Source organism: Drosophila teissieri, chromosome 3R (assembly GCF_016746235.2).
Source record: "Drosophila teissieri strain GT53w chromosome 3R, Prin_Dtei_1.1, whole genome shotgun sequence".
In the NCBI taxonomy this organism is placed as follows: domain Eukaryota; kingdom Metazoa; phylum Arthropoda; class Insecta; order Diptera; family Drosophilidae; genus Drosophila; species Drosophila teissieri.
Window position 1 is genome coordinate 14,026,257 of NC_053032.1, and position 19,837 is coordinate 14,046,093.

Here is a 19,837-nt window from a genome sequence, read left to right on the forward strand (position 1 = left end):
CTGAGATCTCGACGTTCATACGGACAGACGGACGGAATTTCGATTTCGGCGAGTCTCCTACCCGAAAATATAAGCTCAATCAAAAGAAGCTTTATATGGGACTCAGGTTATACGAGTCAAGATCTCTGCGAACATCTCATTCGGAAATCTGACGCCGTAGAGCTCGGACATCCGAGATGGGATCGCTATCTTCTGGATATAGTTTGCTTTTGGAGCTCGTCTTAATTTCGGCGTCTTCGTTCGTATCGGCAAAACTATCTTGTTGCTAACACTACAACCACCATTACTATACAATAGATATGCACAGAATGCGCCGTGGAACGGAGTAGCTCCATCGTATCTGACGATTGATGTCTACGGAAATTGCCAAGCCCACGACCGTCCGCTGATTGGAAAATGTGTGGAAACGTGGATTGCATCAGTGCCATGCAGGCAGCGCCCCGAGTGACACCACTTCTTTGTCCCTCATCGTGGCCCAATCAACTGGTTTGCTGTCCACACGGCGGATACTTGATGCCGCCGCCCAGCATCTCGAAGAGCGAACAAGGTGCGTATGGCGAGTATTGCGCGTTTGAGGATCCAGAGACTATATCTTTTGTCAGCCTGTGCCAATGCGTATCCAAGAGTTCATCATAAGCGCCGTCGCCGCCGTCGGAATACGAACCCTAAACTGGATCAAGTGGAACTAGTTGAGCCAATTATCCAAAAGCGCAATCAGAGCCAGAACTTGCTGGTGGGTGGCAGACTCACTCAGGAGAACGAGCACCCCTACATGGTGAGTGAAAAAAAATGAGAAAAACTGCCTAAAAGCATTGGTTTTCCCTTTCAATATAATGTATTATTGAATACATTGAATATTGGTAGATTAATATATTCGAGTCGATTACAGTGTGCCCTCGGTTGGCCGTCCCGCACAAATCGATGGATTCATGAGCACGGTTCCAGCAAGCGCAGATACATGTTCAACTGTGGCTGCGTCATGATTGCACCTCGGTTCGCCATAACGGCAGCCCACTGTGCCAGCGTCGGTGGGTAAGCAAAAACGAAAAGAAAAACACGATGGAGCGCACACTCGAAATGCTAATGGGTTAAAAATATCTCGAATTCGAATAGGGAACCCCCGTCTGTGGCGTTGATTGGTGGCGTTGAGCTGAACAGCGGGCGCGGGCAGCTGATTGAAATCAAGCGGATCAGCAAGCATCCGCACTTCGATGAGGAGACCCTTAGCAATGACCTGGCGGTGGTCCAGCTGGCCAGGAGATCCCACATGCCAGTGGCCTGCCTATGGAACCAGGAATCCCTGCCCGAGAGACCGCTCACTGCCCTGGGCTATGGGCAAACTAAGTTCGGTTAGTGACCCTTAAATCTTATTTTGGATTTATCGTGTAATTCAAGTCACTTAATATCTACCAGCTGGTCCGCATTCCAACAATCTGCTGCAAATAATGCTTCACCACCTGAACTTTCAACAATGCCAGAGGTATTTGCAGAACTATGACCAACTTGTCAATGGGCTGGGACCGGGTCAAATGTGCGCGGGAGATTACTCCGGAAATATGGACACATGCCAGGTGAGTCTTCCTTAAAGAGGCTCATTATTAAACTAAACTTTCCACTTTCTCCTTTCACCAGGGCGATTCTGGAGGACCCCTGCTGCTCCACCAACAGATGCGCCACCATCACCGTCCGATTCCCTATGCGGTGGGAATAACCTCCTTTGGAGGAGCCTGTGCATCCGGACAACCTGGAGTTTATGTGCGAATAGTCCACTACATTCCGTGGATAGAACAACAAGTATGGCCTTGATTCTTCTAGGCAAGCAAATGTGTTCTAGCGAATGTCAACTGTTTAAATACTCATCCATAAATTATTACATTAAAAACACTGGTTGAAAAATGGAAAAATTCGAAGATTTTAAAGAGCATTTTTAATAAATAAAATAAAGTGGGATTAGTGCTGCTTGAAGGCAATCTTCTCAATCCAATCCAGGTAGCTATATAGTCTGGTGTAAACACCTGGCGCATTGGGAGCCGCACAGAACTTTCCAAACGAGGTGACGCCCACCACGAAGGCCACGCAGTTGTATTCCGGCAGCAGGGCATGAATGGGACCCCCGGAGTCACCCTGGCAGGTGTCCCTGCCGCCTGGCAAGTATCCCGCACAGAACTGCCCCTCGATGATGCCCCTCGGCAGACGTCGCTCCTTGCGATAGATCTGCTTGCAGGTCATCTGCGAAACTACGTCCAGGTCCACCTGGCGCAGGGCATTCGACTTGGCGCCCAGGAACTCGGTGCGTCCCCAACCGGCGGCCACCACTGTGGGTATCTGGAGCTCAGGCAGTTGCCACAGGCATGCGGGACGCACTTGCTCCGAAAATTTAACCCTTCTGGTCAACTTGAGCAGGGCAATATCGTGGTAATATGCCGAGGATCTGTACTTCGGATGCAGCACGATGATGAGGATCTTGATGTCCTGCTGGGTCGAGCTTGTCTCGTTCAGCTGACGGGCACCCAAGCGAACCATGTCCGGCGGTTTGCTGAGGGAGCAAAGAATACGGGTATAGTTGTGCCTTCGAGGATCCTGTAACTTACCTACCCGAGGTGGCGCAGTGGGCAGCGGTCAGGACGTACAACTCGCTAACCAGGGCGCCTCCACAGCCCCACTTTATGTCCAGATCCTTGGAGCCACTGCCCTGCGTCCATCCCAAGGCAGCCATGTGAGGGAAGAGTCCGTGCCGAGTGGGCGTTCCACCAACTATTAGGGGCACACTGGGCACGCACTGCTTCCCGGAGAATGTGCGTCCGGTGTCCGCCAAGTGGAGCCTTCTGGCGGCGGCATTGTACTCCTGGCACTCTGGAAAAGATTATAAAGAGTATCCTTGGGATAAACTAGGAACTGATGAAGATTCTTCAGAGTGTACTTACTGGTGGCACTAATTCGCTGGGCCAGGACATGTTTGTCCGCCAGGGGACAACAGATGACAGGGACATTGTTGCGATGGGTGCAGATGTCGATGCGGGTGCCGTGCACCCGATACTCCCGGATGACGTGGAGGCACTGATAGGCCAGGATGCAGTACCCACTCCGGCCATCGAAGCTCCGCCGGCAGAAGGCACCCTCGTGAAGTCCGTCCGAAAGCGGAGTCCTAGGCTCGGCATCGTCGTCGAACTTTAAATAACTATCCTCAACCTCGGTGTCCTGGACATCTTCGTCTTCACCAGTGAAGGTCACCTGCTGCTCTTTCCAAACTTCGGGGATTGTATACTTGGTGGTCTGGTAGTTGATTATTTCAAGGGCATCCAGAGCTGTGGGATTAATTAATATTTGATTGGGGGCACCAGTAATAATACATACATATGATATATATACCCGCAAGATTTGGAGTCTGCAGTATTAAATGCAAGCATGTCAATTGAAGATGCACGATTAGAGACCAAAGTACTATCATTCTCTTTGTTTTGGGGTTTCATTATTTACTTCTCGCACACATTCCAATTGAAAAGCTGCCAAAAGCAATGAAAATAGGAACTTTTAATACGAGTGGTGAAGTCATAATACTTTAAGACTTTCCGAGCTTCACCTATTAAACTCTATTTTACAAAAACCCCAGACACGAAAGGTAAGAAACTTTTAAGTAGTCAAGAACACTTTTTCCAGAAGACAGTGCTTCAATATTCGAGCCACCACTGTGGCCAAAACAAACCCTTGCCTGTCTTGGTGGATTTTTTGTTTAATGTATTTTTATTAATTAATGCGGGCGCTCAATTATAAATTCGGCTGAATTTCAATAAAACCGTTTGCCAGCGCCGCTGCTTTTCGATTCGCTTGGTGTGGATTGGAAGATCCCAGTCGGATTAATTCGGTCAATCGAGCAAGACCTATTCAGATGCCGGATTGGAAGAGACCTTGGGGTTGCATCGCACTCTGTGTGCTGTTGTGCGGACTCCGAGTGAGTGGGCAGTGGGTGTTTCCCACCCCAAATCCGGAACCGAGCCCAGTGCCGGAACCAAGCAGGTGGGACTTCAACAACTATAACGGCTACGGTTACAACGGCCAGTGGGCGCCGGGCTACTTTAATAACTACGGCTATTATAGACCGCCGCCACCACCACGACCCCCACCATGTGGAAGACCACCGCCTGGGCCGCCGCCACCGGGTCCGCCTCCTCGTGGTCCTCCACCCGGCTGCCCCGGAGGTCCAGGAGGACCAACTCCACCTGCGCCGCCACATCACCAATGGGAACCACATCGTCCGCCACCCAATCATCATCGCAACTTCCACAACATCTTCCTGAACACCGAAAGCAAAGTGGATAGGAAGAACTACAACAAGACCGCCGAGACGGAGGATTTGCACGACGACTTCAATGGACGATCCATTGTGGCACCTGGACAGTATCCGCACATGGTGAGTACCGATTAAATAAAGGTGCAGCCCAAACAAAAATCGCTAATCGACGAGGGCCAAAAATAAATAAATAAACATAAAATCACACGAAACCGGAATGGGGAAACGCCTAAGTACCGCCGATCACAACACAAACACGACTAAATAGGCGATCGGCGAAGACAAATCCAAATCGAAGACCCTATCACACATGCTAACAGTTATTGGGTCCGACTAATCCTCTCTTTCCCGATCTTAGGCCGCTCTTGGATTCCGGAACGAGAACCGGGAGATCGACTACAAATGTGGGGGAAGCCTCATCAGCGAAGACTTCGTGCTCACAGCTGCGCATTGCTTGACTACTCATGGGTGAGCTTTCATGGATAAGAACTTATTGAGTTTGTTCGTCGTAATTGAGTGAATTCGGAATCTATGGGAGTATAGTTTCTGTGCCTATAATTGATCTTGCGATACACAAGAACAAATACCAAGTAACCTTCACCAAGTAACCAACACCCCTTAAAACATCATAACCATTTGATAAGCATTACTTTTTCATTTTATTTTAACATGCAAATATTTGATCAAACTAATATTATTTTAGAAATTATGTACCAGGTCATCGAGCATAGCATACTTAGAACATTTGGATTCTTATTCTTCATAGAACCTCGCCCGACGTCGTGAAAATCGGAGACATCAAACTGAAGGAGTGGGAGGACAACGTGGAACCCCAAATACGACGTGTGGCCCAGATTTATCTGCACCCACTTTACAATTCGAGTCTCAACTACCATGACATCGGGCTCATCAAGTTGAATTCTCCGGTGGAATACACCTGGTTTGTGAAGCCAGTTCGCCTGTGGCCCCAAAACGACATCCCATACGGCAAGCTGCACACCATGGGCTATGGATCGACGGGATTCGCCCAGCCCCAGACCAACATACTCACGGAACTGGATCTCTCGGTGGTGCCCATCGAACAGTGCAACTCCAGTCTGCCCTCCGATGAAGGTGCTCCCCAGGGTTTGCTCACCAGTCAGATATGCGCCCATGACTACGAGAAAAATCGCGATACTTGCCAGGTAAGAGGCACCCATTTTAAGTGTAAAGAGTTTAAGTACTATATTATTATTTTATAGGGCGATTCTGGAGGACCGCTTCAACTGAACTTGGAGCGGCGGCGTCGACGGCACAGAAGTCAAAGACTTTACCGCTACTACCTAGTGGGCATCACTTCCTATGGAGCCTATTGTCGCAGCGAGCTGCCAGGTAACTTTAACCTTTAACCATTAAAAAGTGAAAATGGAAAATACTTTTACAAATTCACCCATTTTGTAGGTGTTTATACGCGCGTGTCATCCTATATCGATTGGATAGCATCTATAGTGTGGCCTAGTTATTATAGCGAATTTACTGAGCAATAGAAAACAGTGTGTAATATGTAAAAATCAAAAAGTAAAAAAAAATTAAATATTAATTAAAGCATACCAAAAAAGTACTTTATTTAGTCCTTTTTTGTGTGGTTGGATGAAATGCAATTGTTGCTAGGCACCGCAAAGTGCAGAAATGGTTTATTTAATCAATAATTTAGATTTGAGATACCAAAAACTTAATAATGGTCGGGAAGAGCAAAAAGAAGCGCAATAGCAAGGATTCCACATCCAGTAACGCAGGGAGTGGTGAGGGTGAGGAGAAGAAGAAGAAAGAGGGCGGCAAGAAGAAAGGGGGCGTGGGAAAGTCCATTGGTTGCGACATTTTCAACGACGCCGCCATGGAAAACGCCTACTATGTCTGTCACAATGTTCAAGTGAGTTAATATTATTATAGATATTTTTAAAAATGTAAACAGGAAAATATATATTTTATTTTAGGACGTTCTTAAGTCCAGAGGATTTGCTTGGCCAGATGGGCAAAAGAAGAAAAAGAAGGGAAAGCGCTAGAGTGCGAAATATAATTTGAGTTATTTCTAAAAATATTATTCTTTCAATTAAGCTTAAAGTAATAACAAATGAAAGCGAACATGTACTTCCCCTTGGCCTAGAAAAACGAGAGCAACGTGCTCATATTTATTTTTATGAATCCAAAACAAGACATCATCGATCACAACCAAACAATTCCAAAAACGCAGCCTGCCCAAAGTAAGATGTCAGTGGCAAACGCTTCTAGAACAAACACACTTTTCGATTTCGGCGTGTGAAAAATATAGGAAGCCAAAATTGTATTTGTTTCGTAGAATTCGCCAAGTCTGCACCATATAAATAGGTGCAACATCGCGCTTTTTTCAGTTCAAAATCAGCACTAGTAGCTGCAGCATCGCAAATTGCGGTTAACCAGCACACGGAGATTTGCACCCTGGAAAAATGGGCAAAACTCCGGCCATCGGCATCGACTTGGGCACCACCTACTCCTGCGTGGGAGTGTGGCAGAACAGCAAGGTGGAGATCATCGCCAATGACCAGGGCAACCGCACCACGCCCTCCTATGTGGCATTCAACGACACGGAGCGCCTGATTGGCGATCCGGCCAAGAACCAGGTGAGTCACAGTCCCCATCACGATTGTCCAAATACGCGGATTGTGCAGCGGCAATATGGCCAGGTGCGAATTGCGAGTGCTTTAATTGGAATCTTATAAGGCACCCAAATAAGTGTGAGAACTGAGGAAAGTGGGTGGGATACACACTTAAATATTTTAAACAAAGTGCACTGGGCTGATTCATTTAATATAGATAAAAGAAAAGGATGCATTTAATGGTAATCTCTGTAAAGCATTCAATTGAAATAGTATTTATACAAAATTGTAGTTTGCCTAGAAAAGTTCTTGAACGAAAATTATTCATTTCCTTTCATCAAAATAGATTGATATTAATAAAACTCTATAGAAAATGATACGAAGCCCTTACGATTTTTCAAAGTTTGTAACAAATATATCATTTGAAATGCCATTATTTCCCAGGTGGCCATGAATGCCAAGAACACGGTCTTCGACGCCAAGCGATTAATTGGGCGCAAATTCGACGACAAGAAAATCCAGGAGGACCTGAAGCTCTGGCCCTTCAAGGTCATCAACGAGAAGGGAAAGCCCAAGATCGAGGTGGAGTTCAAGGGTGAGCGGAAGCGATTCGCGCCCGAAGAGATCAGTTCGATGGTGCTGACCAAGATGCGGGAGATCGCCGAGGTCTATCTGGGTGGCAAGGTGAAGGACGCGGTGGTCACAGTGCCGGCCTATTTCAACGACAGCCAGCGCCAGGCGACCAAGGATGCGGGCTCCATTGCTGGACTGAATGTGCTGAGGATCATCAATGAGCCCACTGCAGCAGCTCTGGCCTACGGCTTGGACAAGAACCTCAAGGGGGAGCGCAATGTGCTGATTTTCGACCTCGGTGGCGGCACTTTCGATGTCTCCATACTGACCATCGACGAGGGATCCCTGTTCGAGGTGAAGGCCACGGCCGGCGACACTCATTTGGGTGGCGAGGACTTCGACAACCGGCTGGTCAATCATTTTGCGGAGGAATTCAAGCGGAAGCACAAGTCGGACATCAAGGGAAATGCCAGGGCACTGCGACGCCTGAGAACGGCTTGTGAACGGGCGAAGAGGACGTTGTCCTCCAGCACGGAGGCGTCCTTGGAGATTGATGCCCTGCACGAGGGCATTGACTTTTACTCGAAGATCTCGCGGGCCCGTTTCGAGGAGCTGAACATGGACCTCTTCCGATCCACCATGCAACCGGTGGAGCGGGCGCTGAGCGATGCCAAGATGGACAAGAAGGCCATCCATGACGTGGTTCTGGTGGGCGGCTCCACGCGCATTCCCAAGATTCAGAAACTTCTGCAAGATCTGTTCGGTGGCAAGCAGCTGAATCTCTCCATCAATCCCGACGAGGCCGTGGCATATGGAGCCGCTGTACAGGCTGCCATTCTCACCGGCGTGGGCAGCTCACAGATCCAGGATCTTCTCCTCGTGGACGTGGCTCCCCTGTCGCTGGGCATCGAGACCGCTGGCGGCGTGATGACCAAGCTGGTGGAGCGCAACGCCCGCATTCCATGCAAGCAGCAGCAGATCTTCACCACCTACAGTGACAATCAGAATGCGGTGACCATCCAGGTCTACGAGGGCGAGCGGGCCATGACCAAGGACAACAATCTACTGGGCACCTTTAACCTTAACGGCATTCCGCCGGCTCCTCGGGGAGTGCCCCAGATCGAGGTGGCCTTCGACCTGAATGCAGATGGCATCCTGAATGTGAATGCCAAGGACAACAGCACCGGCAAGAGCGAAAAGATCACCATTACCAACGACAAGGGAAGGCTTTCCAAGGCGGAGATCGATCGCATGCTCTCGGAGGCGGAGAAGTACAAGGTGGAGGACGATCGTCAGCGAGAGCGGGTGCAGTCCAAGAACAACCTCGAGGGATACATCTACGCATGTCGCCAGGCCGTCGACGACGCTCCATCCGGCGTCCTTTCCGAGGCCGAACGCTCCAAGGTGCGCGACAAGTGCTCCTCCGAGGCCACCTGGCTGGACAAGAACACGCTGGCCGAGAAGGAGGAGTTCGAGAGTCATCTGGACGAGTGCCAGCGCATCTGCAGTCCCATTATGTCGAAACTCCATGGCGGAAACAAGGGCAAGCCATCGATGGGCAAGGGCAAGGGTACTCATCCCAACGTGGAGGAGGTGGACAGTCCGACCCACTGACCTAAATTATTCAATCGTTTTCGAAAATAAAGTAGACTCCCCTCTTCGTCCAGAGCATTATATTAGCTTCCTTTCCAGCTGTTCCACTTCGTCAACAGCACTACGGCCAACTAGTGGGTCCAACCGATTTTCCGAGTACTAAAAATAATGGTTTTCTATTTCCCAAAAGCGGTGAAAGCAACAGCAAGTGGAACACTCGACTGCAATAGGTTCATTAAATGTTATGCGTGCCATTTAAATATTCGTTTCCAATGTTTTGCATATTAACCCTCTGATCCCGTGGGCAAGCTTTGCACAGCCGGTGGGGTTCTCTATGTGGGTTTTCGGATAAGAGCCATCAGTATCAACGGAATATCGCCGCGTAATGGTCGCACCGAGCAAAATCCTGGAGCCGCCCCTGAATCGGCTGCACTGCGCCATCCTGCACAGCCTGCCGGGCCAGAGTTGCACTAAGGCGCTGTTGTGGAATCTGTACCGCAACCATGTGTCCAGTGCCAAGTACTACTCACCCTTGTTGCTGGTCTGGTAGTGAATTGTATTAAATCATAAGTTAATAAGTTTCCTAAAAAGACAAGCAGTGAAATATATCAAATATAGGTTAATTAAACCTGCAAATATATATATTTTCTTGCAGTTGCCCTTGCTAATGAATTGGCGAAAGGTGTCCAAAAGCATGGTGCTTTCTGTGGTCAAAAACTATGCCCAATCCGTCAGTTTTGCGGCCTGGATAAATGCCATTACCTTCTTTTTGATGTGCGTGGGAAGGCGTCTGAATGGTCGATTTGTATTCATACTCATACCATATTTGCCTTGCTGGATTGCCTCGCAGCTGAGTTGGTTGATGCCTCCACAGGTGCTTCACTTCTTCGTGACTGGCATCACCCCAGCAGTAAGTATTTCCTTTTTTCTCGAGAAAATCTATACAATCGCGCGTATTTTCAGGCACTGGAAACCCTAATGAGATATTTCCGCATCGGCTTGGTACATTCACCCATGGCCCAAACTCTTATATTCATGATATCCTCTGTGGTAGTCTTGCACTATCAGCAGACTCGGAAGTATTCTGGTTTCTGGTTCATCCGACCAGCTTCTCTGCCCGACAATAGCGAAGATTGGACAATCTTGAGGCAAATGCAGCAGGGTCTCAGGGAGTTGAGATCATATCTGGGCATTGGACTGGCAATGGATCTACTCAATCCCTTGATGAGGAGAAACATAAAACTCCTGCGACCCAAGATGACAAGTTTCTTGGCGGGCTACATAGGCTTGTTTAAGGTGAGCCGTTTCAAAGTACAAATCTATAAGTTTGCCAGCTAAATATACCTTAACTTTTAGGTGGTCCAATTACTTTCATTGAAACGATTGAATGCCAATCAAGCCAATGCACTGGCTTCCTTCATCAGTGGGGCTTCATTTGCCCTGCTACCAAATCGCCTCACTTTCATGTGTTTTGCTGTTGTAACGGCCATCCAGGTGATTTGGAGCCAAGTTTGCGATACTAAAGACAAAAAGGATCCGGTGCTGTCTGTTATGCGAAAGATTCCCTGGGCAAGACTGCTAATACCCTGTAGCCTGGCATACCTGGTGCACATTTTCTTTTACCACCAAAGGCTCCTTAATGAGGTAGCTCGGAGTTTCATAGACTGCACATGTGATAACAAGTAAGTACACTTTATAAATTACAAACGAAAATGAAGCCCGTTCTATAAATTAATTAATTGCAGTGGTCAACGATTGTTGAATCTGATAGGTCTTCCCAATGTCAATGCGATACTAGAAGCTGTGGATAAGACTCCAAAAACTTCCTTTTGGGTTTAGCTTGCTAGCAAAATAAATTGACATAAATATAAAAAAATCATTAACATTTGCCAAATGAAATTATATTTGTCCGTTAATCATCAAATCATTTGCCAACCATATGACGTCTTAAACGATGCGCATAAATTATTTTTAGCCAATCAAAAACGTGTTTTGAATGTGGCAAACATATCAGCTAATGGCGATACTTGTGACTAGAGACGATAGAGATATCTCCTACTTGGGGATGGAGATGTCTCCAAAATAATAATTTATACTTTTAAGGGAATTAGTTTATTAAATCTTTATAAAAGTCACATGTAGATTACGCATCATTGGCCAGCCAAATGTCGGAAGTGCAATCACCGCCAGGATAACGCATTTCGTGGGGCAAACTGGGACCATAGGGTTCATTTGCGAAGTCCACTAAAAAGTCCTCATCGAGGGTCATTCCTCCATTCACAGTGTCCACATTAATCAGGACAATATGACCGCCTTGCGAAACCATTTTGGGATAGAACTGAAAATAAATATATATTAAATATACTTTCTTAAGAATACACCTTGTTAGGGACTGACCTGCTTATCCCATGGGGAATACAGAGATGACGAGACATACAAGCGCTTGCCATCCAGGGACAGCTGCATCATTTGGGGACCTCCTTCCAAGCGTCGTCCCTTAACGTAGCGAGCCGGAGGTCTCTCCTGGAAATGAAGAAGAGGCCTGGTAGAAGTACGAGTTTAATAGCATTGGGGCAAGTGTGTACCTTCAGTTCCTTATCCTCCTTAACAATCACATTGGGCAAGTCACTGCATATGGCACCGCCAAGGAAAAGCTGGCCAGTCAGCTTGGGATTCTCGGGATCGGTGATATCGTATTGCCGCAGGTCGCCATGTCGCCAGCAGTTGACATACAGAAATCGGTCGTCCAGGGAGATGATGATGTCCGAAATCATGCCACCCATGTCTTCAGCTACTCCACTGCCGGTATCGACCAGTTTTCCGGGTATGTCTATTACCTTCTTGGCCTCAAACTCATCGGAATCTGCTTTCTTCGAGAAGTAGAACACCTTGGCATTGAGGGCACACCCCACGAATCCTTCGGCCTTTTTGGGATTGTGCAGAAACCGAATCTCCAGGGGAGTGATGCCATCCGATCCCAGGTCAATGGTCTGGTAGAGAGTCTGCGTGGACCATTTGTAGAAGTTGAGACGACAGCCGTACTGAGACATGTCCTCCAGGTCACCGTTCTTCCAGCCTCTGATAAATGGTATGAAAATGATTACTATATGGTAAGTATTTAGTGCATAGGCTACCAACCGTCGCCATTTATTGGGGGCCCCCCATTCCGAAGAAACCATCACGTCGAAATAAGGTTGATACCAAAAATCGTATCCGCACAATGCCTTCTTGTCGCCCTTGGTCCAAGTTCCGATGCAATTGAACTCCTTATCGAAGAGGATAAAGTCTCCCTTGGCATAGCCCTCTGCATCGCCCATCACGGATATCATGATGTTCCCATTGGCCAAACAGTGTGTGGTATGTGGAGCCGTGACATTGTGACTCTTCAACACATCGCCATCGATGGTCTTGATAATCTCTGGCTTTCGGGGATCCGTAACCACATCGAGTATATAAATAAAGTCGGAGTTTAGGGAGGGCAATACCAATCTATCTCTTTTTGGCACCGTCTTGGAGCTCTCATCGACGTAATAACAACTGGAGCAAGCGTTCCAGCCGGAATGATGCAGTTCATCGCCCTTACGATTCGTGAACGTACGGTGCACTATCTAAAATAAAATTAATAATGTTGTAAAAAGGGTTGCAATCTGTAGCACTACCACACGTATGAGAACTATGTAAAGTACTATTAAATATATATCCAATCTTACTCCAAAGCAATGTCCTAAGGAAAAGTGATTGATACAAGAATCCAATTGAGTTGATTACAATGTACATAATGTTGTTTGTCCCGCAAATTAATTGAATTTACTCATTTAGGCACTGTTGATACTGTTGATTTATTTACCTGGCAGTAGGTGGGGCTCTCGGGATCCACGTCGACTGTGGACAGATAATCGCCGTGGGGCTCATCCAAGTTGGGCTGAACGGTGACGGTGTAGAGGAGCTTCTCGCGGGGACCACTCCTCATGGCGTCCAGTGGGGTTGCGTAACCCGGTCCTCGGCAACAGGCTTAAGAAAAACAAATGAATTATCAAAATTGCTCGGGATTGTCTTTATCAAAGATTCTAGGCATGTGTATACAGGTTTTTTTTTTTTTTTACTTTTATTGGACATTGCTTGGCGGTTGTTGTGGGTCGAAGAACAGCGACAAACTGAATATCAAACGATGTTGAGAGGGAGCTTTATATATTGGGGCTCTCTGGGAGCTCGAATTTGAGCTTTTTCCTTTATAAACTCTTAAAGCATTACTAAAGAGAACCGGTTCGGCCGGCTTTCTTATCGCCAATACAAGTATGGTCAGGTCAGTTCTCGCATATAGATTAGTTTTAGCTTGTTTTTATGGATTTATTTGTTCAAACAAAAATATGATGATAAAAACCAAAAAACAACTTGCCTAGAGATAAGGCTCATCGCTGACAATGCTTCAAAATTTAGCTCTTAAATTAGTTCATTTTATTTTTGTAAATTTTTCTCTTGATATTTTATTTTTAATTTAAACAAGTATATAAAAGCACAAAAGATGTGTGCGATATGACTTATCTCTATTGAACCGTTAACAATATAAATAAAATATATCTAGGCAAACAAATATATCTGTCATTATTAACAATGATTGTTAAATTGTATTAAGTCGTTTGTAATAATGGTTATACAGTCACTGATTACAAAAGATATTTTCAAACTTTTTCGAATTAACCGCAATTTGAAGGCGTCCCAGAGCTGCAAAAAACGATATCGATTTTAGAGCCAACACATCTCGGTATTCACTATTTTTCTGGTATATGCGATGCCAGTATTTGATGATATGAAAATCCTAAGTGTGTCGTCCGCTTGTACAATGTCCAGATCTAGCTTATAAAATCAGTGTAATGTAAGTTAAAATAAGCATAAAAGAAATAAGCAGAATATTTGCCAAAATGGAAGTAGAATACAAAACATATATTTCTAAGCCGGACGGTATTAGTTCTTGATCGTCGCGCGGTCACACTGATTGACAGGAAACATTTTAGCGCGTTAAAAAGTCAGCGAAAAAGCAATTGTTATCCTCGTGGCGGTTGACTAGTCCACAGTTAAAGAGCTTTATCGAATCAAGGATAACCTGATCCTGGACAGCGTGCAGCCATGTCGCATCACTACGTGGTGACGGCGCAGAAGCCGACGGCGGTTGTTGCCTGTTTGACAGGTAAGAACAAGAGAGGGGAAAGGAGGGGCTCCCTATGCGGTCTCCCCGGCGAAAACAGAAAACAAGCATGTTTGCCGGTCGCCGGATTACACAAGCCAGTGCAATTGATATGTTTGCTAACCACTGGCTTCTCTTGTGTGCTCCTCAGGCAACTTCACCTCGCCCACGGATCTCAATCTGATCATTGCCCGGAACAACCAGGTGGAAATCGATCTGGTCACGCCGGAGGGACTGCGTCCCCTGAAGGAGATCAACATCAATGGCACCATTGCCGTGATGCGCCACTTCCGACCGCCCGACAGCAACAAGGATTTGATCTTCATACTGACACGTCGCTACAACGTTATGATTCTCGAGGCGCGCATGGTCAACGACGCCATCACAGTGGTAACCAAAGCCAACGGCAATGTTTCCGACTCAGTGGGCATTCCCTCGGAAGGAGGAGTTATTGCTGCCATCGATCCCAAGGCGAGGGTCATCGGAATGTGCCTCTACCAGGGGCTGTTCACCATCATTCCTTTGGATAAGGATGCTAGCGAGCTAAAGGCCACAAATTTGAGGTATTTACGGCAACTTCCACTGCAGTTTTCAGATATAATATTACCACACAAAAAAATATGGTTGAGAATGAAGGCAATACAGTCGGTTTTTATAAAAATCTTCGAAACCCGTAAAAGAATTATAGAATTGTTACAACATAATGTTTAGAGTTTATCACTTTAAGTAGTAGTATACTCCAAAGTAACTTATCTCTTTTCCCTTCAGAATGGATGAGCTGAACGTGTACGATGTGGAGTTTTTGCACGGCTGCTTGAATCCCACAGTCATCGTGATCCACAAGGACAATGATGGCAGACACGTAAAGTCGCACGAGATTAATCTGCGGGAGAAGGAGTTCATGAAAATCGCGTGGAAGCAGGACAACGTGGAAACAGAGGCCACCATGCTGATCCCAGTGCCGTCCCCCATCGGTGGAGTGATCGTCATCGGTCGGGAATCTATTGTGTATCACGACGGGAGCAACTACCATGCTGTTGCGCCGCTTACTTTCCGCCAAAGCACCATCAACTGTTACGCCCGTGTGAGTAGCAATGGATTGCGCTATTTGCTGGGCAACATGGATGGTCAGCTGTATATGCTGTTCCTTGGTACCTCTGAAACGAGCAAGGGAGTGACTGTCAAGGACATCAAAGTGGAGCAGCTAGGCGAGATCTCTATACCAGAGTGCATTACATACCTAGACAATGGTTTCCTCTATATTGGAGCTCGTCATGGAGACTCGCAGTTGGTGCGCTTGAATTCAGAGGCCATTGACGGAAGCTATGTCGTGCCAGTAGAGAATTTCACCAATCTAGCTCCGATTCTGGACATTGCTGTGGTGGATCTGGATCGCCAGGGACAGGGCCAGATTATCACATGCTCGGGAAGCTTTAAGGATGGATCTCTACGCATAATTCGCATAGGCATTGGCATTCAGGAGCATGCCTGCATCGATCTCCCCGGCATTAAAGGCATGTGGTCTCTAAAGGTGGGAGTCGATGAGAGTCCGTATGAGAACACTTTGGTACTGGCTTTTGTGGGACACACAAGGATTCTCACACTCTCTGGCGAGGAGGTGGAAGAGACCGAGATTCCCGGATTTGCCAGCGATCTGCAGACGTTCCTTTGTTCAAATGTGGATTTTGACCAGGTGGGTTGTCTGACAAATTCTAATATTCAAAATCATTTAAATTGATTCTTTACTCTCTACATCAGGTGATTCAAGTTACTTCGGATAGCGTTCGATTGGTTAGTAGTGCCACTAAAGCTCTCGTGGCCGAATGGCGCCCTACTGGCGATCGTTCCATCGGTGTTGTGTCCTGCAACACTACCCAGATTGTGGTTGCCTCTGCATGCGACTTATTCTACATAGTTATTGAAGATGGAAGCCTTCGCGAGCAGTCTCGCAGGACTTTGGAATATGAGGTAGCCTGCTTGGACATCACTCCTTTGGATGAGACTCAAACGAAGTCGGACTTGGTGGCCGTGGGCTTATGGACAGATATATCTGCTGTGATCATGTCGCTGCCTGATCTAAAGACCATTTACACCGAAAAACTAAGCGGAGGTGAGCGATTGGGCAGATCAAACTGCATTAGGTGGCTATAACTCTAAATCAATGTATTTATTTTTGCAGAAATCATTCCCCGCTCCATTTTAATGACCACCTTCGAGGGAATCCATTATCTGCTTTGCGCTTTGGGTGACGGTTCCATGTATTACTTTATCATGGACCAAACAACTGGGCAACTGACGGATAAGAAGAAAGTTACTCTCGGTACACAGCCAACCACGCTGCGTACCTTCCGATCCTTGTCTACAACTAATGTGTTTGCCTGCTCCGATCGTCCAACGGTGATTTACTCGTCGAACCACAAGTTGGTGTTCTCTAATGTAAATCTGAAGGAGGTCAACCACATGTGCTCCTTAAATGCTCAGGCGTATCCAGATAGTTTGGCACTGGCCAACAAGAACGCAGTTATTTTGGGCACTATCGATGAGATTCAGAAGCTGCATATTCGAACAGTGCCTCTGGGCGAGGGACCACGAAGGATTGCTTACCAAGAGGCTTCGCAGACTTTCGCTGTATCCACTCTACGTATTGATGTCCATGGTAGAGGCGGCGCTAAGCCACTACGCAACAGTGCCTCTACACAGGCGCAAAACATAACGTGTAGCTCGAATTTCCTACCCAAACCTGGTGGTGGTAATTCCACGGCTGCAAATGCGGAAGTCGGTCAAGAGATTGATGTACACAATCTACTGGTCATCGATCAAAACACGTTCGAGGTACTGCACGCCCACCAATTTGTGTCCCCCGAAACTATATCCTCGCTTATGTCCGCCAAGCTGGGCGATGATCCCAACACGTACTACGTGGTGGCCACATCACTGGTAATTCCAGAAGAGCCAGAGCCGAAAGTGGGAAGGATTATCATCTTCCACTACCACGAAAACAAGCTCACCCAAGTGGCCGAGACCAAGGTGGATGGAACTTGCTATGCCCTGGTTGAGTTCAATGGCAAAGTCCTGGCAGGAATCGGTAGTTTTGTCCGTCTATACGAGTGGACCAATGAGAAGGAGTTACGCATGGAGTGCAACATTCAAAATATGATTGCTGCTTTGTATCTGAAGGCCAAGGGCGACTTTATTTTGGTCGGAGATCTGATGCGCTCCATCACTCTGCTGCAGCACAAGCAGATGGAGGGAATCTTTGTCGAGATCGCCCGCGACTGCGAACCCAAGTGGATGCGAGCTGTGGAGATACTCGACGATGATACGTTCCTAGGCTCCGAGACTAATGGAAATCTGTTCGTATGCCAGAAGGATAGGTACGTAAAATCAGCTTTTTGAAATCGTGACACAAATTCATTTCAAATCTATTCAGTGCTGCTACCACCGATGAGGAGCGTCAGTTGCTACCAGAACTGGCGCGTTTCCATTTGGGCGATACTGTCAACGTTTTCCGTCACGGATCTCTGGTGATGCAGAACGTCGGTGAGCGAACTACGCCGATAAATGGATGTGTTCTATACGGAACATGCAACGGAGCCATTGGCATTGTAACCCAGATACCGCAGGACTTCTACGACTTCCTGCACGGCCTGCAGGAGCGGCTAAAGAAAATTATCAAGTCGGTGGGCAAGATTGAGCATACGTACTACCGCAATTTCCAAATCAACAACAAAGTGGAACCCAGCGAGGGATTCATCGATGGAGATCTAATTGAGAGCTTTTTGGACTTGAGTCGCGAGAAGATGCGCGATTCCGTTCAGGGATTGGAGGTGAGCTTAATTGCAATAGGCCACTAAGAGTTGGTTATAATAGTCTTACATTTGCCTTCCAGTTGACACTGAATGGCGAACGAAAGGGTGCGGATGTGGAAGATGTCATAAAGATCGTCGAGGACCTAACACGCATGCATTGAGGCCTTCCGGTAATTTGTATATAAGTATTGGAGAAGGAACTGTCTCACCACGGACTATTTGAATGTACATGAAACTTCGATACCATGTATCCCGCTTAACCTCGTAAATATCCTCTCGAACCCATCCGCGCTAGATGCTGCTACGACTGTCGGATAACAAGATGTTTCTCGAGTTCCTCGTTTGTGTTTGCTCGTAAAAAAATTGACAATGTAGCAAAAAAAACTGTTTTAAGTGCGCCTCATGCGCTCTTTCAAAGCTGCGCAGTCACGCATTATTTAATAAAAAAAATTAAATGGAAATAAGGTTTTTAAAGAGTTTTCCGGTTCTAATTGGAAATTGTTTCGATTTTTCTTACCTCAACATTTGCTTAGCATACTTTTGGGATGGCCAATATATTCGATTGTTCCCTTTACCAATTCATGTAGATTGCTTTTAAAAGACAGAAACTTTATTATATTTGCCTTAATTTTCCGAGTTTAACAATTTAAAGTGGTTTATTTTCTTCACATGTTCACAGTTAGAATTCTATAAGCTGTTTTCGGATTTTGTTAACTTAAATGAGTTCTAAAAATGCAGGGCAATGCACGGAAATAATTATATTTTTATTGCTTATACACATGTAAAACTATTCTGGTTTTTTCAATTCTTTTTAAAAAGATCATATTCGTATGTAAATTAAGTAATTGGGAGTTAAAGAGGTTATTATTTAAGATTTTTTGTTTAGGATCCGCCCAAAACATTAAAATATATACACTAATAATAAGGATCAGATATATATTTCTAAAAAGGACTATTATTCGTGGAACTGAGTGATGCTGTTTTGAAAACCTGGCCAAATGGCGATCCACCTAGCTAATACCTTTTGGCACACCGCACGCATGCGCAGCGCAGTTCCTTCGGCACCGGTCGCCGGGCACGTTCACATCATCCGGATCCGTGAGCACATATACACGGGCACATGGGGTGTGGGAACTCGAAGTGGGTGGGGTGCTCGGGGAGGGGGTGGCGCGGTGGCATTGGCGTTTCATTCATTAATACACGCACACTGGCGAGCGCACGGGAAGCAGGCTGGAAAGTTGCATGTTTAGCCACCACCAACACCAGCGACTTCCAGTCAAGGGATTGAAGTGGTGTCCGTGTGTGCTGCCTCTGTGTGCGTATGCGTGCGCACTCGTCGCGCCTCCACATCACTTGCCTGTGTGTGTTGGTGTTGCCGCTGGGATGTGATGTTGCTGTTGCTGCTGCTTCTACTGCTGCTGCTGCTTCCACTGCTTCTGCTGCTGCTGCTGCTGCTGCCCCCAGTTACTGCAGGCTGAGCTCGGTCCATTTGAGTAGTCACTCATTCGCTCGCCGCCCGCTCGCTGGTTCAGCTGCGCGTCCACGCCGTCTGTCCTTATATAAATAATACCTATACATATATCCCAGTTTGGATAATTTTCTCGCTGTGCCTACAAGTGTTAAATAATATATATATGAATATATCTGTGTGCATTAAAAATAAGTAAAGAATTCTAGCAAGCAAATTGCCCAAGTGCCATAAACGCAATCGCATAGTACCCGTTAACGGGCTCATTTGGAAAACCTTTCCGGCAAAAACACAAAAATCGTTCGGCCGCAA

At 46.6% G+C, this 19,837-nt stretch overlaps 8 protein-coding genes across 15 annotated transcripts; 6 read left to right on the forward strand and 2 right to left on the reverse strand.

Moving 5' to 3' along the window:
• The first annotated feature begins 176 nt into the window (after nucleotides 1-176).
• Nucleotides 177-1,806, forward strand: LOC122621706 (serine protease snake). Its single transcript, XM_043799661.1, is given in 8 exon segments — nucleotides 177-238; nucleotides 298-404; nucleotides 407-547; nucleotides 603-775; nucleotides 890-1,032; nucleotides 1,114-1,349; nucleotides 1,414-1,571; nucleotides 1,633-1,806. Coding segments are annotated over 8 exon segments (1,194 nt in total).
• Nucleotides 1,807-1,906: 100 nt separating this feature from the next.
• On the reverse strand, nucleotides 1,907-4,538 carry LOC122622465 (serine protease snake). 5 transcript variants are annotated; one of them, XM_043800906.1, is made up of 5 exons: nucleotides 4,502-4,538; nucleotides 3,370-3,503; nucleotides 2,925-3,305; nucleotides 2,592-2,853; nucleotides 1,907-2,536 (listed from the first exon to the last, which is right to left on the reverse strand). In XM_043800906.1, exons 2-5 carry the CDS (start codon nucleotides 3,446-3,448, stop codon nucleotides 1,951-1,953), a joined length of 1,308 nt encoding a protein of 435 aa, XP_043656841.1. In that variant the 5' UTR covers nucleotides 3,449-3,503; nucleotides 4,502-4,538; the 3' UTR covers nucleotides 1,907-1,950. The 5 variants fall into 5 exon arrangements, with proteins under 5 accessions (XP_043656841.1, XP_043656840.1, XP_043656842.1 ...); XM_043800905.1 differs by having other exon boundaries at nucleotides 4,417-4,538; XM_043800907.1 differs by having other exon boundaries at nucleotides 4,495-4,537.
• On the forward strand, nucleotides 3,814-5,854 carry LOC122622466 (serine protease snake). Of its 2 annotated transcripts, XM_043800910.1 has the most exons (6): nucleotides 3,814-4,014; nucleotides 4,096-4,408; nucleotides 4,647-4,756; nucleotides 5,055-5,472; nucleotides 5,530-5,659; nucleotides 5,729-5,852. In XM_043800910.1, exons 1-6 carry the CDS (start codon nucleotides 3,887-3,889, stop codon nucleotides 5,812-5,814), a joined length of 1,185 nt encoding a protein of 394 aa, XP_043656845.1. In that variant the 5' UTR covers nucleotides 3,814-3,886; the 3' UTR covers nucleotides 5,815-5,852. The 2 variants fall into 2 exon arrangements, with proteins under 2 accessions (XP_043656845.1, XP_043656844.1); XM_043800909.1 differs by having other exon boundaries at nucleotides 3,814-4,408; nucleotides 5,729-5,854.
• A 151-nt stretch (nucleotides 5,855-6,005) lies between these two features.
• Nucleotides 6,006-6,397, forward strand: LOC122622469 (small lysine-rich protein 1). The gene is made up of 2 exons (XM_043800914.1): nucleotides 6,006-6,197; nucleotides 6,262-6,397. Exons 1-2 carry the CDS (start codon nucleotides 6,006-6,008, stop codon nucleotides 6,328-6,330), a joined length of 261 nt encoding a protein of 86 aa, XP_043656849.1. The 3' UTR covers nucleotides 6,331-6,397.
• A 146-nt stretch (nucleotides 6,398-6,543) lies between these two features.
• On the forward strand, nucleotides 6,544-9,141 carry LOC122622463 (heat shock 70 kDa protein cognate 2). Its single transcript, XM_043800901.1, has 2 exons — nucleotides 6,544-6,924; nucleotides 7,345-9,141. Exons 1-2 carry the CDS (start codon nucleotides 6,751-6,753, stop codon nucleotides 9,085-9,087), a joined length of 1,917 nt encoding a protein of 638 aa, XP_043656836.1. The 5' UTR covers nucleotides 6,544-6,750; the 3' UTR covers nucleotides 9,088-9,141.
• Nucleotides 9,142-9,394: 253 nt separating this feature from the next.
• On the forward strand, nucleotides 9,395-11,039 carry LOC122622467. 3 transcript variants are annotated; one of them, XM_043800911.1, is made up of 5 exons: nucleotides 9,395-9,607; nucleotides 9,722-9,976; nucleotides 10,030-10,362; nucleotides 10,423-10,748; nucleotides 10,812-11,039. In XM_043800911.1, exons 1-5 carry the CDS (start codon nucleotides 9,452-9,454, stop codon nucleotides 10,903-10,905), a joined length of 1,164 nt encoding a protein of 387 aa, XP_043656846.1. In that variant the 5' UTR covers nucleotides 9,395-9,451; the 3' UTR covers nucleotides 10,906-11,039. The 3 variants fall into 3 exon arrangements, with proteins under 3 accessions (XP_043656846.1, XP_043656848.1, XP_043656847.1); XM_043800913.1 differs by having other exon boundaries at nucleotides 9,598-9,612; XM_043800912.1 differs by lacking the exon at nucleotides 9,395-9,607 and adding an exon at nucleotides 9,622-9,636.
• A 123-nt stretch (nucleotides 11,040-11,162) lies between these two features.
• On the reverse strand, nucleotides 11,163-13,236 carry LOC122622464 (methanethiol oxidase). The gene is made up of 6 exons (XM_043800902.1): nucleotides 13,170-13,236; nucleotides 12,914-13,077; nucleotides 12,205-12,674; nucleotides 11,652-12,144; nucleotides 11,464-11,589; nucleotides 11,163-11,404 (listed from the first exon to the last, which is right to left on the reverse strand). Exons 1-6 carry the CDS (start codon nucleotides 13,180-13,182, stop codon nucleotides 11,210-11,212), a joined length of 1,461 nt encoding a protein of 486 aa, XP_043656837.1. The 5' UTR covers nucleotides 13,183-13,236; the 3' UTR covers nucleotides 11,163-11,209.
• A 778-nt stretch (nucleotides 13,237-14,014) lies between these two features.
• Nucleotides 14,015-18,531, forward strand: LOC122619260 (DNA damage-binding protein 1). Its single transcript, XM_043796073.1, has 7 exons — nucleotides 14,015-14,251; nucleotides 14,400-14,811; nucleotides 15,017-15,941; nucleotides 16,007-16,358; nucleotides 16,428-17,622; nucleotides 17,679-18,075; nucleotides 18,138-18,531. Exons 1-7 carry the CDS (start codon nucleotides 14,191-14,193, stop codon nucleotides 18,216-18,218), a joined length of 3,423 nt encoding a protein of 1,140 aa, XP_043652008.1. The 5' UTR covers nucleotides 14,015-14,190; the 3' UTR covers nucleotides 18,219-18,531.
• Nucleotides 18,532-19,837: the final 1,306 nt, after the last annotated feature.

Bases quoted from the DNA above. Each gene is read 5' to 3' on its own strand.
- LOC122622464 (XM_043800902.1), bottom strand. The intron at 11,590-11,651 runs GTACACACTTGC...CTTCATTTCCAG, and splicing joins AGGAGGATAAGGAACTGAAG to GAGAGACCTCCGGCTCGCTA. The intron at 11,405-11,463 runs GTCAGTCCCTAA...ATTTATTTTCAG, and splicing joins ATTCCCCATGGGATAAGCAG to TTCTATCCCAAAATGGTTTC.
- LOC122622466 (XM_043800909.1), top strand. From the start codon at position 3,887: ATGCCGGATTGGAAGAGACCTTGGGGTTGCATCGCACTCTGTGTGCTG. The intron at 4,409-4,646 runs GTGAGTACCGAT...TCCCGATCTTAG, and splicing joins CTGGACAGTATCCGCACATG to GCCGCTCTTGGATTCCGGAA. The intron at 5,473-5,529 runs GTAAGAGGCACC...ATTATTTTATAG, and splicing joins AAAATCGCGATACTTGCCAG to GGCGATTCTGGAGGACCGCT.
- LOC122622463 (XM_043800901.1), top strand. From the start codon at position 6,751: ATGGGCAAAACTCCGGCCATCGGCATCGACTTGGGCACCACCTACTCC. The intron at 6,925-7,344 runs GTGAGTCACAGT...ATTATTTCCCAG, and splicing joins GCGATCCGGCCAAGAACCAG to GTGGCCATGAATGCCAAGAA.
- LOC122622465 (XM_043800906.1), bottom strand. From the start codon at position 3,448: ATGATAGTACTTTGGTCTCTAATCGTGCATCTTCAATTGACATGCTTG. The intron at 3,306-3,369 runs GTATATATATCA...TTAATCCCACAG, and splicing joins GCAGACTCCAAATCTTGCGG to CTCTGGATGCCCTTGAAATA. The intron at 2,854-2,924 runs GTAAGTACACTC...AATCTTTTCCAG, and splicing joins CCAGCGAATTAGTGCCACCA to AGTGCCAGGAGTACAATGCC.
- LOC122622467 (XM_043800911.1), top strand. From the start codon at position 9,452: ATGGTCGCACCGAGCAAAATCCTGGAGCCGCCCCTGAATCGGCTGCAC. The intron at 10,363-10,422 runs GTGAGCCGTTTC...CTTAACTTTTAG, and splicing joins GCTACATAGGCTTGTTTAAG to GTGGTCCAATTACTTTCATT. The intron at 10,749-10,811 runs GTAAGTACACTT...AATTAATTGCAG, and splicing joins GACTGCACATGTGATAACAA to TGGTCAACGATTGTTGAATC.
- LOC122619260 (XM_043796073.1), top strand. From the start codon at position 14,191: ATGTCGCATCACTACGTGGTGACGGCGCAGAAGCCGACGGCGGTTGTT. The intron at 15,942-16,006 runs GTGGGTTGTCTG...TCTCTACATCAG, and splicing joins CAAATGTGGATTTTGACCAG to GTGATTCAAGTTACTTCGGA. The intron at 17,623-17,678 runs GTACGTAAAATC...AAATCTATTCAG, and splicing joins TTCGTATGCCAGAAGGATAG to TGCTGCTACCACCGATGAGG.
- LOC122622469 (XM_043800914.1), top strand. From the start codon at position 6,006: ATGGTCGGGAAGAGCAAAAAGAAGCGCAATAGCAAGGATTCCACATCC. The intron at 6,198-6,261 runs GTGAGTTAATAT...ATTTTATTTTAG, and splicing joins ATGTCTGTCACAATGTTCAA to GACGTTCTTAAGTCCAGAGG.